The following is a 15,824-nucleotide window of genomic DNA, read 5'->3' as shown; positions in this document are numbered from 1 at the left end:
CTCATGTAAGCACTGAGTAATTCTGTAAGCATACAGAATTACTCAGTGACATTGTGCAAGAGCCTAAATAGACACTTGATTTACCTAAGTGCATGCTCCTCCCAGCCTCTCTGCATATTAGCACAAGCTTTGGGGAAGAGCTTTCATGTACACTGAAAATGTACAGCTGATGTCAAATTTGCCACTCCAGCTTTTTCAGTTTGTCTTTGAAATTAACAAAACTTCTGCTTGTACTACTTGTGCTTTAGAAACAGTATACTCATGCACAGCAACTGCAGTCCTGCTTTTCACATCTTTACATGAGAATTTTTTATCACAATGACTCTTTCTCTAAAGCACCAGGCAGGTTTTTTCAGAACAGCTTAGACAGTGGTACAGAAAGCAACCAGGTGCACAGCACAGAGCAAATCATATATTAACTTCAGCAGAAGCTACTACCTATCCCCGTTACTTACAGGAGGATAGGTAGAAAGATAAAACACATCCATAATGCCTTAAATATAGTGGCTCCTCTATCTTCATTTATGGGAATTTATTTTCATTTCCTGGATCCTACTGTGAATGCTTCACTGCACAACAGCTACAGTTTAAGTATTTCTTAAACACAGTTTTTGCTCAATGTGGGGACACTTGGTTTATTCCCTGGCACTGAGCACCTGCATTAGTTTCCCTGCATGTATCCCTACATCCACAGTTTGGGACCTAAGAGCAATTGGAAAACAATTTACAGACCTTTAACAGCACTTGTTGTTAGTGTCTCTTTTCGGCACATTCATATTTGAGAAGTGGACTGCCAGGAGAGCATACCCAGGCAGAGGGAAGAAAGCCTCCTAGAGCACCTAGGAAGGCACTGAGCAAGCTAGGATAGATTCAAGCATAGCTGAATTTCTACTTGCAGTCACTCTTTTCTCCCCTCCCCATGTACTACAGCATTTCAGGATCTGACCTTCAATGAACAGAAATACTGGGGAACAACTTCACTAAGACAGTGATACACACATAGCAACCACAGTTGATATAAGCCTATATGCTTCTATTGAAAAAAAGATGATAATGAAACAGGCCTGAGCTTGTCCATAGACATGGTAAACACTTACCAAATACATCCTGTCCTATTAGAAACCAAATTCTGTTCAGAATACAAGCCCTTGAGAGTGACCACTTGCTCTCTCTGGTGGTACTATGGATCTTGCACAACTACATTCATGCTGCCCTTTGGTCATATCTGCCCTTCAATCTTAGTCACTCCTTAGTTTTGAGAATGAATCTACTTGTCTCCCTGCATAGTCTCAGAGGATGCTGGTTTTCCACTGGACAGTGTGGGGCAGACCAAAACTGGATGCACAGAGAATCATATTGATGTGGAAACAGCCATAAGTTCTCCTCCAAAATAATTCAGCAGAAAGAATAGAAATTTCTGAATATATTGGCCTTATGAATAAAGCAGGAAAGCATTTTCAATTAGAAAAAAAAATGCTTTTTATTCTGGGCATAACAGTCAGTTTAAACATTCATAGCTGTTTAAATGCACCTAATAATTTCCCTAGAAATACTGCGCACTACATTGATATATACATGAAGGCATTTACATGTGTAGAAAAGCAAATTCCTTTGAGAAGTCACTCTCCATTGCAGCATAAATACTGTACCACTGAGGTGGAAGTTGTTAGGGTTTCTTACCAGTAGGTCAGTCAGCAATCCATCCGTCTTTTTGACAATTTGTTCACAGCTTCCCAATTCCCTTGCGGTTTCTTGTCCAGTGAAACCCCTTGGAATGCACCGTGATTGCAGGTTACCTTTTTTTTCTGTATTGTGCAAAGGCAAGCCACAGAGCAGAGGGTTTTTTTCCACAAGGCCAAATGCACATTCCTTCACAGTTTCTTCCTATAACAGCTGATAAATTCCTGATTCAAGATTCAGAGCAGCTACAGCCAAGTCCCTTAGCTGTGACTCCCTTTTAAGAGGGGTTAAACTGCCTCACATCCCATTGGTTTCAATGGGAGATGGAGAGGCCTGGCTCCTTCATGTTACATGGTCCATGTATGGTTTGTATACTGGAGGCAGTTTCATGTACAAGGTACACTGACAGCGCTATCCAGTCTTTTTATTTTTAGTGCTTAAATCAAAGAATTCAGAAATGAGGAAAACAGTTTTACTCCATCATCCCTTTCTGTACCCTGTCAGATCCTCCCATTCCTTGTTAGCAAAAAGAGGTGTGTAATGCCAAGACAAGAGGTGGAGAGATCCAGGTGTTAAAATTATTCTCTTTACATTGATATGCTGAATTCATAATCCTAAATTTTTATCCAAATAAAACTTCCAAAAATGAAATGACCAGTAAGTGAAATCCTAATGAGTATGAGTGGGCCAAGGTTTCACCCCTGGAGCTCTTGAATATTCCACTCTCAAAGAGGAAAGGAGGTGAATGCATTTTAAGGTTATTTTAAAATAATGCCACTTAGAATAGATCACTGTTCAAAATGTTTGCTAAATAATAGCGTGTATTGCTTTAAGCAAACCTCCTTTTTTGCTTTAAAAAATATTTTTAATGCTTCAACAGTGTATTACTAAATAAACTGACAAAACATCTCAGAACTAACATAAACGTGCAATTTTAATGCCTTCTAATCACACAAATCAGCACAAGATTTTTGTACTTGTACATGACCTTCTTCAAATTATCCCTCCATTTTGGCTGAATGAGAATGAGCATGGGCTATTTCATAAAAAACACTAAGTGTGTGAAATGAGGGGCCCTCATCGTTTCTGCCAGACTCCTCTTGACAGAATGATGATAGAAGCATCACATCCCTGGGAGAGTAAATGCAAACTGACAGGAGATGAGCCTTTAGATGTTGAATATAATCTTGAATTGTGCTTGAAGTGTCTTATTATCTTGTCTTTTGATGTCTGAAGGGGTGGCTCATTGTTAGAAAAAGGAAAGCCCTTGCACATCTTTGCCATCTTTAAAAATTGTTTGGCCTTTAACAACTGCTTTTCCAACTAATGTCCATTTCTCCTGACAATAAATATGGCAGGTCGTCAGCAAGTGACAAACAATTTACTTTACATGCCAAGCTTTTATGTCTTTTGAGAGCTCATGTGGAAGCATATTTTAAAAAGCCAGGAAATTAGCACCATTACAAATGTTAAAATGGCTGCATGTGTGTAGCTTGCTGCGTGATTATTCATTACTGCTACGTTTCTGTTTTAAAGTCCTGTCTTTTCTGTAATCAGAGTGCTGTTAAAGTTCTTTATTTATCATTGACTAAAAATAGTCAATGAAAAATAAAGAGCAAGAGGCAATTTTCTTCTGCGCTAAAAAAAACCCTATCATAGAGAAAGTACAGAGGTAATGCATAAAATCATATTTATTAATCATAACAAATCAATATTAGTAGCTGTATGGCACAGTTTACCTGTATTGCAGACCCTCACAATCACATCACTGTTTTTCCACCTTCAAGCAGCTTGACTTTTTTCTTTCTTTTTTTTTCCAACTTAAAAGTTTAATGACGAATCAGATCAATATGATTCCTTAGCAACTAAATCACAGGCACACTAGTTTTTCCTGTCACAGCACCAGTTTTGCGAAAGCAGTCAAGTTCTTTTTTCAGGCCTCCGTCACTCTGAGAATCTATAAGAATTCTCAAATGGATCATAAACTGTTACAGGATTCAGGTTATTGTATCATTATAAAAACGTATTGATATAGTAGAGATGACAAGACATGCAGCTCTTGTGCTAGTCTATTACAACCATCTGAATACCATAAGAAATATCAGATATAAACAAAATAAAACAGTCAGCAGTATTCTGTCTTTTAGGGAACCCTTTTTTTTTTTTTTTTAACTGTTTTAAGCTGGTTTGAAATACAGCAGTTACACGAACCCACAGAAGAGAAAACACAAAATCAGAATGTTTTATTAAAAATAAATGACCAAAAACCTGACCAGAGCCTAGAGATTTTTTTTTTTTCTTTTTGCAGGAAAGGGCCTGATTTTGCCTCTTATGATGAATGTTTCATGCCTGAGTTTTCAGACAGAGTATAAAGCAAAACTCTCCTTCATCTCCCTTCCAATAGAGCCCCAGACAGGCCCACTGCCACTCCTGGGAGAATGCCCTTGTATTCTAGCACACCAGCCTTTATACCAGTCAGGATCTGCTGACACATGGAAGCCTGAAATTTGTGAAAGTCAAAATACACCAGCATCATTTTACACAAACGAGGCAATGGCAATGTGAGAAAAGCGTAACCCCCAAACTCAATCCCTTTGAGGTCCATGGTCACAAGCCTGAGTCCCACAAATCCAAAGTTGCTCACTGACTAGCACATCTCATCTGAGTAAACCTTTGCATCATCTGGTCCCTCTTTTATTCATTGCTTCATAAAAGCAAAGAGGTGTGGGGGCTGGGGAGAGCAGGAGCAAGCTGGACCAGCTGATAGAAAGATTTTTTTTTCTTGTCAGCAACTGTTATGAGAAGGTTCACTGTGCTATATCCACACAGTTAAAATGAGAAGACTCTGAAAACAATGCATCAAATCCCAGCAACAGAGCCACAGAAGAATTTCCCCTCACACTCTTCCTCTTTTCAGGAAGAAAAAACCACATCAACTCAAACAACTTATGCAAATGCTTTTCTTTCTGGATATTATCACTAAGTTTACTGCACTTATGACAGTAAAGTATATTCAATTAGTAGCAAAAATATTTTTTAAGTATTTTCATTTCCTGTTTTCTTTCAGCTGTAAATTCCAATTTTTCTTCATAAAGATCTGTGACTTGCAGTCCAAATATTTATGACTGCAGGCAAGGAGGTATAAGAAAGGAGGAGAAATATAAAGCCTTTACCTTTACAATCACAGTTGAACTCATATATATCTACCTAATTTCCTTCCCCTCCCTTTAATCTCTGCTGATTTCTCTGGTTGGTTTTGTTTTAGTAATAATTACCATTTATGTTCCTTATTATTTTTTAAATTACTATAATCCACTCTACTTAAAAACTTTTCCACCTTAATGGAAGCTTTACTTACATTCCAAAACTGACCTCCCCGTGGCAGCAGAGGTGAAGTCACAGAACCTTAGCAATACTCATGGAATATACCTGCACAGCAAAGCAGAAACCTAAAGTAACCCCAGGACTGGTTCCATAATTCATCATTTGTTAAATATGAATGCAGCATAATTATAGTGGTTGCTCCTTCCTGTCAGTATGTTTCCTTGGCTAATTTTAGCTCCACAACATAAGAAACCGCTGTAGAGTAGTGACTAAGACAAGTGGAGGCCCCAAACTGGCTTGCAAGTACTGGTAGGGTGAATATCCTCTTGAAATCGATGGTCTTCTTGTGTATGTAATGGACAGTCACCTGAGACCAGCCAGAATCTGGCCTCGTGCTTATTCAAATCACTGAGGAAACGTAACATCTCTACACCACGTGAAAAAATCCTAAATGTATGCAAAAGAAAATACAAAAACTACCCCATATAGTATTTGCTCAAGAGATTAGACTGAATTCAAATTATTTTTCTTCCTCTCCAGTTAATACTGTGCTATCTCAAGAAATAATTACACATACTTAATAGTACAATATATTAAAGTATGCCTTAAGGTATATTAACAGAAAAGCAATTCTGGCTTCTTGATTAAACACAGGTTTTTGATCATCGTCTTCAAGGAGCAAACTCCCCCAAACATTACGCTTCAAACAAATCACAGAAGCCTAAATACCTTGACAGACGGAAGCAAAATTCATGAGCCCATGACACAGCTGTATGTGTTTCCAGCTGTGTGCACACACCAAGGAGCAGAAGAAATGGGAACAGCTCCAAGCCTGGCTGTAAGGAAGGAGAAGGGAAGACAGGAAAGATGGCACTTTTGTTTTTACTGATATTCTACTTTACAAACTTTGGTGTTTGTGGTGAGAGTAACAGGCTAGGCTGTGTGTCCAGTGCGCTCTGGGAGAGGACTTCCTTTATAGTCTTCTGGAAGGCAACTGACTGCTAGTAATTCTTTATTCAACAACTTAAAACCAAGATTTTAAAGTGTGGGACTTTGTCAGATAGGAGACTGAGCTAGAAAATGAAAATGGTTTAATAGAATCTTTAATGGCCACCAAACCATATGACCACCATCTGAACTGAAAATTACAAAGATGTTCCTAAAAGCCAGTATTATAAAAGTTAGTGTCACTGGCGTTCTGTAAAGTCCATGCTAGTTTTGAAAGAAGGAATCTAATGATAGACTGCTGTAGAAAATGCTGTTCTTAATGCAAAAAAGTCTTTATTACTTACTTGTGTAACATTCAAATCTTCAGTGTAACACGAAATTGGTTTAGGACTCTTGAGTTTTTTTATTGTTTTAAAATAATGGATGTCATATTTCAGTCACACTGGCTGTTAATTTATATATATTACAAATATATGTATGTATTTAACTTTTGTAATCACTTTCAAGTAGTGTGATTACTCTGTTTTGTGAAACATAGCATTTCTTTAAGATGACTTCGAACTGTTCAGAAATTAAAATGATGGTTTACCTTTCTGAAAAAAAAAAAAAAAGGACATCTGAGAAGAAAAACAAAACTCCCACTTTCCCAACAACCCTTCTTGTGTATTCTAAAATAAAAATAGAAATCCAAATTTCTTCTAGGCATAGACAAGCAGTAGTTTAGTGTTAAAAAACATGCTTTAGAGTGCAGGGGTGTGCATTGTCCATTGATTTGGTAGATATAGATATACCTGAAATCTAGAGAACAAACCCAGTTTTAGTCTCTCTGAAAATGGCAGATTCTACTTAGCCGAACAGAATGAGGTACTATTCTTCTCTAGATGACCTCTGCTTTCAAAGTAAAAGGGCTTCTGAGAGCATCAAAGCAGTATCACAACATAAAACAGGACATGTCACAATACAAATCTTCCTTTATTTCATACTGATATTGACTTTGATTTTTAGATGGTGGAAAAAGAGAAAAGTAAGACTTCATGTTAAAAAACATCAAGCCATTTACATGAAAAAATAATATTCCTGTTGAAACCTACAAATTACAACACAATTAATTTTATTCTGGTTTTGTCCCTGTTTAGCATTAATTTTCTCATTACATCATTTGAATGTAGCTGCTACCTCTGACTTTGTACAAAATTATTTTGTAACTCGTAAAACAATGTTATTTTGTTAGTACTAATGGTAGTACTAGTGGTAGTCATGTAAAAAGTCAGAAAATAAACCATTAGTGGAAGAAACCCTAATATATTGAATATACAATTAAATCAAAGTATAAAAAGCTGATGTTCCCACCCTTTGACCATCTCTCCCTTTAAAAAGGGACCACAAATGATGGATCCAACAGAAGAAACTGTTTCACAAGGAAAAAGAATTAAAACAAAGAATAACCTACAAATGACAGAAGGAACAAAACCCAGGAAGACAACACAAGGAAAACCAAGTGCTACACAGGATATTAAAGAGAAAAATGATCCGCAGGAGAATGGAAACTGTTACTATGAGCTTCCTACAGCTACCTCTGCCTTTGGATATTTTTAAAAAATTTATTAATCTGACAGCAGGAAACTTTCTACAGATTGCCCCCTGACAGGGTGCCAGTTTGGTGTAAGCACTTGCTGCCTCTTTGTTTAGCATAAGGAAATCAAGAGAGGTGTTAAGTGGTGCCATGTGTACATTTGGACAAATCTAACTTTGTCTCCATCTGCCTCACCTGCACATTCCCACGAAGAACTTGATTAATCATGTGAAGTCCAATAGAAACATACAATTCTCCTTCCATTTTACATTTGCTTCCTTTTCAAATGTGCAAGTGTCTGATCTATTATTAATCTACTGGCAAGGATCTCAATCAAAGAATCTAACAGTTCTTTCACAAATTACCTGTTTACTCTGTAGTAGCCAGCAAGTCCCCTTTGAAACAGCCAGCCATTTATGTTGCTTTTAAACAAGTTTGTTGCTATTTTTATAACTTCTAAGACAGAGAGAAGAAAGATTAATTAAAAAGGAACCATTTGTCGTTCAGTCATACCAATTACATACTAGGATTTAATTCTTTTTTTTTCCTTCCCTCTCTAATGTTAGTTGTTCTGTGTATAAATACAGAAAGTCAGACTTCAAGCCACATTTAAGAAATACATAGCATACACTTAAAAAAACCCCAACACTATTAACTTAGACTCAAGCCACCTTTTGCTTTTTCTTTGCTTTTTTTTTAAATAGTCTGTCTTTGTCACAATTCAGGGACAGCTACAAGAGTCCTTTTTATTTCCATACAAGCAGGAGCATTTATTAGTGGGGCTGCAACACCTGTCCTTCATCAGCCCAATATTGCTTTCATCAAAGGTTAAGGGACTAAAACCCTGGTCTCCTCAGAGTTGGAATATATGTGCTAGCACCAATACCACCACTGCCTGAGCTACCTGAAGTACCTTCAGGTATGGATCTTCCATATTACCATTGCATCGTGCTTTGTGTTTAAATAGTCATAACATCTGTTTAGGTTTTAATGGACATTTAGTCCCCATTCACAAGTGCAAGCCCCACTGACAGAGTAAGAACTCTGCCAAGAAATCAGACAACGGCATTACTCAGAGTAATTCAAGTCCCTAACTGTTTACAAATGCCTATTTAAAAATGCTCGTGTCAAATATATCCTTCAGAAGTAACAATCAATCACATAGCCAGATCTCTGGGTTCTTTAAGAGCTTACTCATTATTTAAGCAAGACATCACTACATTTTAGAAAATGGATTTACAAGCCTGTATGATGACTCAGTCCTGTAAACATGCCACCCATTAATATTTCTCATACAGTCTTTGCAATTAAATAGGGTTCCTAATCCACAGATTATCTGCTTTAAGGAAAGTATCACACATTCAAGCACTAGCAGGATCAGTCCTATGCCATGGATAACTGATAGCATCTAAGAACAAAGCATTCACAACTTGGAAATTACTGAATAAAATTATGTGAAGAGACAAGAATCTTTCTAAGCAGGTCAAACATATTTCAAATGTTATGTCTGCACCATCTAAAAGAAGGCTCTGATTTTAATACAGAGACCGTTTGGGCCATGAACCTCCCCACCAGAATAGAAATATTCACTAGAGCTTCAAAATGCATCAAGAGCAACAAATACACATTGCTTTCTTCCATTGAAATTACCAAACCTTAGCAAAGTGTTCCTAACGGGCAGAGATCTTATAGGCCTTTAAAATTTGAGGATATAACCAAACCACTGAGAATCATCCTTAAATACACTGATGAAAGGAAAGCTCATAGTCTGAAGGCCCCCACAGGCTAGATATACTGTTAAGGATGATAATGTGAGCTTCCTCACAGCAACCTGGCAATGACCTCTGCTCTGACCTGCAGAGACCACTGTCTCAAGAGGTAAAAGACAATTTAGTCCTTTATCCTTTGTAACTGAAATTATTCCAGTGCCATAAATTCTAATTAAGGCAACTCCAATTAAAAAAAAAAAAAATATATATATATATAACATATGTTTCTTTAAAGAGTAATACAAGGGATCTACGAGCAAAACATAATCAACTAGAAACAACTTCTACCTTATTTCTCTGCAGCATTTATATGTATGGTTATATATAAGTATGCACACAGTTCTGAAACACAGGTAACAACATGGGAAAGGAAAATAAAATTCCAAAGCCAATGCAGAGGTTTGAAAATAAAATCTTGTTTATTTAAATGTGTGCAGATTCATTTAACTCCCGTATCCCCACTCCATGTTCCAAGCATACACAGCATTATGAAAAGATCAAAAGCCCACTAATGAACCAAAGAAAATCACAGTCATCAGATCCAGCACTTAAGATTTAATTTCACTGGAACAAAACCTTGCCAGCAAAAAAAAAAAAAAAATGGTTAGCAATCAATTTTTTTTCTGTCCTGCAATAATTAAATAGGAAACACTTGTGCTCCACAATTATAGGCTTGGTATTGCCCTCGCTATGTACTTACAGCTTTATTTATTTTTTGGTTTGCAGAACTAAAGACTGAATCTCAAATAATAACTTTTTATTATACAGTAAAATTACCTTAATATGCAAGTGCATGCACTCCCAGCTTTTTTTTACCATCATCTAATTATGTCACAAATTGCCTTCAATTAAGCATTAATTAAGGACTGGATCTAACTCCAGGAAAACCAGCCTAAGTCCACAGGGGGTTTTGATGCTTGGATCAGTCACTTCGTTCTTGGGATTTTTACTGTACTGAGAATTTTATATATGAAATACCCCTGGTGTCTGTACCAACTTTTGAATCTCACCAGTTTATTACACAGCTAAACATCAAGGGTTCTTCTTTTCTTCTAAGATTTTTTTCAGAGCAACACTTCATAACTTATACTAGAATTGTTTGAAAATATAGTAAAAAATGACAGCTAGGATTAGTTAAGTTAGGATCAAATCCCAATGTGTTTATTCAAGTGAAACTGCTACTTAACATTAACAAAAGCTTTCTCTAGTAAGAGTGGTGGCATTTAGCCTGAGCTACTATTTTGAAGCATATTGCAGAGTAAGACAAGTTGATCTGAAAATGACACTGCCAGAAAAGTCAAGAGCTATACTCAGTTTCTGTGTTACTTAATTACATTCTGTGGTTAAAGCAGCAGATATTACTTCACAAATATTTTTAAAAGTAAATAACTCACCACAAGATCTCTTACAAAGCAACTTCACCTCGTACTGTACAGCAAAACTGAGATTTCTGTATCCAAAACACTGCAGCTGTGCCAGCCCACATTTCAAAACTGTATTTTTGAGGTAATGAGTTTCAGGGTCATTAGTAACAGAGTCCTTTACCAAAATTTTGCACCTAATTTTTGACCACTTTTTCTACTCTTTTCTGGTTCCATATGACTTCAGTATCAAAAGTCTTTTGCATGCAGGTATGCAAATTCAAAAAAGTCCACTGGTATAAAAGCACAAGTAGAGGATTACAGACTCCTGGACTATGGGACAGCATTTTCTATCAAAAAGAAACAAATTTTAAAAATTAAAAAAAAAAAAACCAGAATCACCACCACCAGGAGAAAACAAGCCAGCAAACAACAATAAGGCACAACCCCTCTAATCACAGCTGCTCCTGTCATTACTCACAGGGAACAGCTGCACCACAGTGACAAAGTGCATCTTCCCAGACACCTGTACACCAGTTTCAGATGGAAGCTATTTCAGATTGTCAGGAACTTATCCCTACTTAATGCTGGTATTTCTGAGACTCAAAATGCTGCAGCATTCATCTGTTTTGTCACCGATAGCAAAGCACCCATACAAGAAACAAAAGTTTAGTGCATCTCTTAAAAAATAAGCACCATTAATTGTGCTCCTGCCCTTTCCTCACTGGCAGCAGGGACTGTTACTGAAGAGGTACCATTTTGACAGGTAACAAAAAACAAATACCCACTGTTTCTATGGCATGCAGTGAAATACCAAAACAAGGAAATTTGAGAATAAGGAGGTGGATTTTAGGAAAAGGTACAGGTGAGCAAGGCAGGCCTTTGCAGAAATAAACTCATCCATCAAAAGAAGCTAAGCAGAAAGTGTCCAGTAAAAGAAAAGAAGCTCTTCGCATCTCATCAGTCAACTCTATTCATCTATATGAAAATAAGACTCATGAAGTATTGCTAACAACAAGACACACAAATGCTGGTCATTCATTCCACCTAAATCAGTACATGATTTTCACAAATCCTTAAAAAAATGAAAAGCAGCAGTGTAGAAAAACTTTGTTCTCTAGGGATCTGTCTCCTCTCAACTTTCTAAAATGCTCCTCCCTCACCTGCTTAACAGATTTGGGAAAATTTTCACACAGCATGTATTAAATGTATATTTTTAAAAGATATTTATTATCACTGATTACATGAAAGAAGGTTGAAGGAGAAAGTTGTCATTCTCTACGCCAATACCTGTCAATAAGTTCACAACAATTTAACTTCAGACACTGCAAAGAAAAGTACAAAGTATGCATTCCTAACATGCTATTCATAACATTAAACAAAGAGAAAAAACTATAGGGTGGTGATGTTCAATAAGTTCACAACAATTTAACTTCAGACACTGCAAAGGAAAGTACAAAGTATGCATTCCTAACATGCTATTCATAACATTAAACAAAGAGAAAAAACTATAGGGTGGTGATGTTCCATATTTATGTATCAGAGCTTTAAACACAACTACACTTAATAATTTTTAGTGTTTACTGAAAATCTATCTTAAGGGATGCATCTGTGACATAACATCTAATCATCTTTATTTTACATTTGGTCAGTTTGATCCTCAAACGTATCAAAATTGCCCCATTATAATTTACTTTTTTATTATCAAAGTTACTAAAATTAGTTGACAAGAGCTGTTGCTAATAGATCTGTAGCATGTGTCATAATTGTAACAAAACCTCAATAAATGGTACATAAGTTCATACTGAGGCAGTTGGACTATTTCACCTACTTTTGTTTACTTGGGAACATCTTTTCAGCAGTGTAAGGATCAGGCTAGCAAATATCTTATGCTGACCAATAGAAAAAGCACAGTATATGAATTTTTAGCTTTTTCACTAGTGCTTTTAGTGAGATAAATTATATTTTCAGCTCAGAAGGAGACAAGATATAGTTACACGTCATTTCTATATCACATACGACAACTCTAATGAAAGTGTCTGTGTATTTCACTACCACTGTAGAATATCCAAATGACAACGGCTCAAAAAATATCCTGCCTTTTATTAGAAGACTTGCCTGATCTAAAAACAAACAGACAGACATTTCACTATCCTCAAATAAAAGTTCATTTTTTGCTTTGTATATGCCTTGCTCTATTTAATAGATACACCCTAAACATTTGAGCAAATAAAACATATAAACACAGCAGAAGATATTTATCTTACGCTAGATAACTAATAGCCCTTTGAATTTTACACATTATAATTCTTTCCTGGATGAAATGGGCTAAAATAATTATTATATGCTTTTTGAACATTCAAACTGCTAATGGAAATTATGCTTTCCATGGAAACAAAGATTACTAAAAGGGTGCTTAAAAATGGATGTGATATTCAGTAACGGACATTACTGCAATACAGAAATTAAATTTTGGGGGGGTTTCATTATTATTTTTTCTGTATCTGTAGTGAAGTTATTTAGTAAAACATTCTGTGCTGTATCTTTCAGTAATGTGTAAGGAATATTATAATATAAAATTGCATGTGTTCTTTTGTTTTTAAAAAAATCTTGCAGCTCTTATTGTAGGTGGAATACTGAAATCTGACCACTGCTACAGATTTCCTTAGAGATTATAAAATCAAAAAGTTGAATCTTGGAAAATGGGCTCTCACCCTCTCTCCCTTAAAGCTGCATTCCCTTTGAACAAGACCTTTTTCCCTTTGACTTCTACCTACAGAATAATGAAAAATAGGTAAATGGTCCATTTTTATTAAGGTTTGTCTCAGGTCACAAATAGAAATAATTAAAAGGGACTTCTTCAGGAGTGCAGTCCCTCTAAACCCAAAATGTCACAATGTACCATACAGTGCTGCTACAGCTCAGACACCTATCAACATCTATCACTCAAGCACGCGCCTCAACAGCTCTGCTCCCTTTTCTGATTAGAGATCAGAGTTGCTTGAGTTGGCTTACAGGGTGTCATCCATTTGAATGACAGATGTCTGTGTTGGAGTGCCACTCTCACTGCTTTTGTTTTGATTGTGAAATGTTACACATATCTGGCCCAATTTAGACTATTCCAAAATGAATAAAAATCCAAAAGGTAATTTCTCTTTCCACAGGCTTGACGAGAAATATTTCATTTCTAATTTAAATTCCAAAAACATTAGCTCCACGTGCAATACCCTTGCTAGGCTTTGTTTACTCAGTATGAAGCGTTTTCTGTAAGAATCTTTCAGTTCTCTTCAGCCAGATTTATTTTTACCATTAAAAAAATTATAACTTTTCAGTTTAATCAAGCCTCAAAAAAACCTGGTAGCATGTGCGACACACCAGCACCTACCACAATAATTGTTAAAGTACTCCAAGAAAATTATAAACACACAGACACACACATTATTTTATGTTAGAGTCCATGGTTCTGAAAAAACTATTACACATTTGCAACTTGCAGTAAATACGTTCTTTGTTAACAAAAGTTTTCAGCACTGATCCTGTCATTCTGGTAACCAGTTGCAATGAGAGCAGAAGACTGTGTGCCTGCATGCTCCAAGCTACTCTTCCCTACTTACAAGAAAATTGAGCGAACAAAAAAAAAAAAAAAAAAAAGAAAGAAAAAGAACAGGGGGAGATTGCTCTTCCGGACAACATGGTAGCAGTGAAATGAAATACCTAGACAGACTTACCGAAGAGCTTGCTGGGAGTGTCCTCGCTGTCATTTGATTCCACAGGCGCAAGCAAGGGCTCATTCAGCTCGTTGTCTGAAGTAGCTGCCTTGTCCTCACCTCTCAACTCTGCATTCATTTCACTCCGCAGTGACAGCAAGGGCTTACTGACTTGTCCAGCTATCATTGGATCCTAGGATGGGGGGAAAATAAGAGTGAGGGGGAAAAAAAGTGGCAGCTTTGGTGTGCGTATACTCTCTCTTCCACTCCCTCTCTCTCACACACACACACACATACACACACACACTCTCTCTCTCTCTCTTATCTCTGGCTGCTCCTGCTGTTATTGCTGGCTGCAGTCAAGTGAAGAGCTATTACAGATCCAATGAGTTTTCCATTACTCCCCACCCTATTAAAGCTCAACTAGCATGTGGAGAGATTCAGGATGCTTTGGAGAAAAACTTCTATGAAAGCAACATAACCAACACAGCTTTAATTGTGGGATGTGCTTTTTTTGTGTGTATGTTTTTACACCTCACCCTGTCCTTAGCATAGTAAGAAAAGAAATTCCTATATGCTCTGATACCCCAGAAGAGGACCCCCCTGTGAGTGCTCCATAGTGATTTAAAGAGGCATCCTCAGCTGTACAACATTAACAAAATCAAATACACAGTTTCTAGCATTACAGCATTTCTATGAAAATACACAGCATCAAATAGCCATTTCGTTACATACTTTTAACAGAAACACTGTTTTCTTCTAATTGCTCCTGCCGTTGGGATACTATGCTCCAAAAGTCCATAAAGACACAAGCACACATTTTTCTTTCGAAAATAAAAAACACAGAAACCATTTTCTAAAAGATAAAATTAGGGAAGATACTTACACATACAGTTTGCAATTATTCTTGTGTTTGCAACATTATATCCCCCACAAAAGATTACACATATATATACACATCTAAATTTTTTCTTGATTATTAGAATCTGTTTTATCTTCTGCTCATTGAGGACGTTTGGGTGGCAGGCATTATTTCCAAGCACACTGGTTACTCCGTTTGCAAACTAATAAGCATAATATCATGACAGCACAGAAAACAGAATTAAAAAAAAAACCAAAAAAAAGAAAAAGTGACCTTGTTGCTCTCTCTAGCAGCTATTTATTGCAAAGTTCATGCCTAAATGGCTCTTATGCAGAGAACAGGTGACCAGCGAGCAAGTAGGTTGGCTAGCATGTTCCCTCTGTCCCGTCCTCACATTGGTCGATGTTTGCCTATGGGTTTTTTAATGTATTCATGTCTGAAAAGTGAATTTGATATGACACATGATAATCTATGAAAATGTTAATCAATACAAATAGTTTAAGCTGTCATCAAATGCACTTCTTTAGTCAATACTCATAGTGCCGAAAACAATGTCACTGTCACCAGGGCTTAATTTGCACAGCACTTAAATATTGGACT

General features: G+C 36.6%; 1 protein-coding gene across 3 annotated transcripts in view; it reads right to left on the bottom strand.

Annotated features, from left to right (window-relative positions):
- POU6F2 (POU class 6 homeobox 2) overlaps nucleotides 1-15,824 on the bottom strand; it is a 331,080-nt gene that overhangs the window by 244,730 nt on the left and 70,526 nt on the right. For all 3 annotated transcript variants that reach the window (XM_048297089.1, XM_048297109.1, XM_048297101.1), the window contains exon 2: nucleotides 14,384-14,555. In XM_048297089.1, coding sequence (XP_048153046.1) covers nucleotides 14,384-14,555 — 172 coding nt within the window. The remainder of the gene's footprint in view (nucleotides 1-14,383; nucleotides 14,556-15,824) is intronic.

The sequence above is a fragment of the Corvus hawaiiensis genome, chromosome 1 (assembly GCF_020740725.1).
Source record: "Corvus hawaiiensis isolate bCorHaw1 chromosome 1, bCorHaw1.pri.cur, whole genome shotgun sequence".
Classification (NCBI taxonomy): Eukaryota; Metazoa; Chordata; class Aves; order Passeriformes; family Corvidae; genus Corvus; species Corvus hawaiiensis.
Note: the sequence above shows the minus strand (reverse complement) of the source record. Positions and strands in the feature narration are given on the sequence as shown.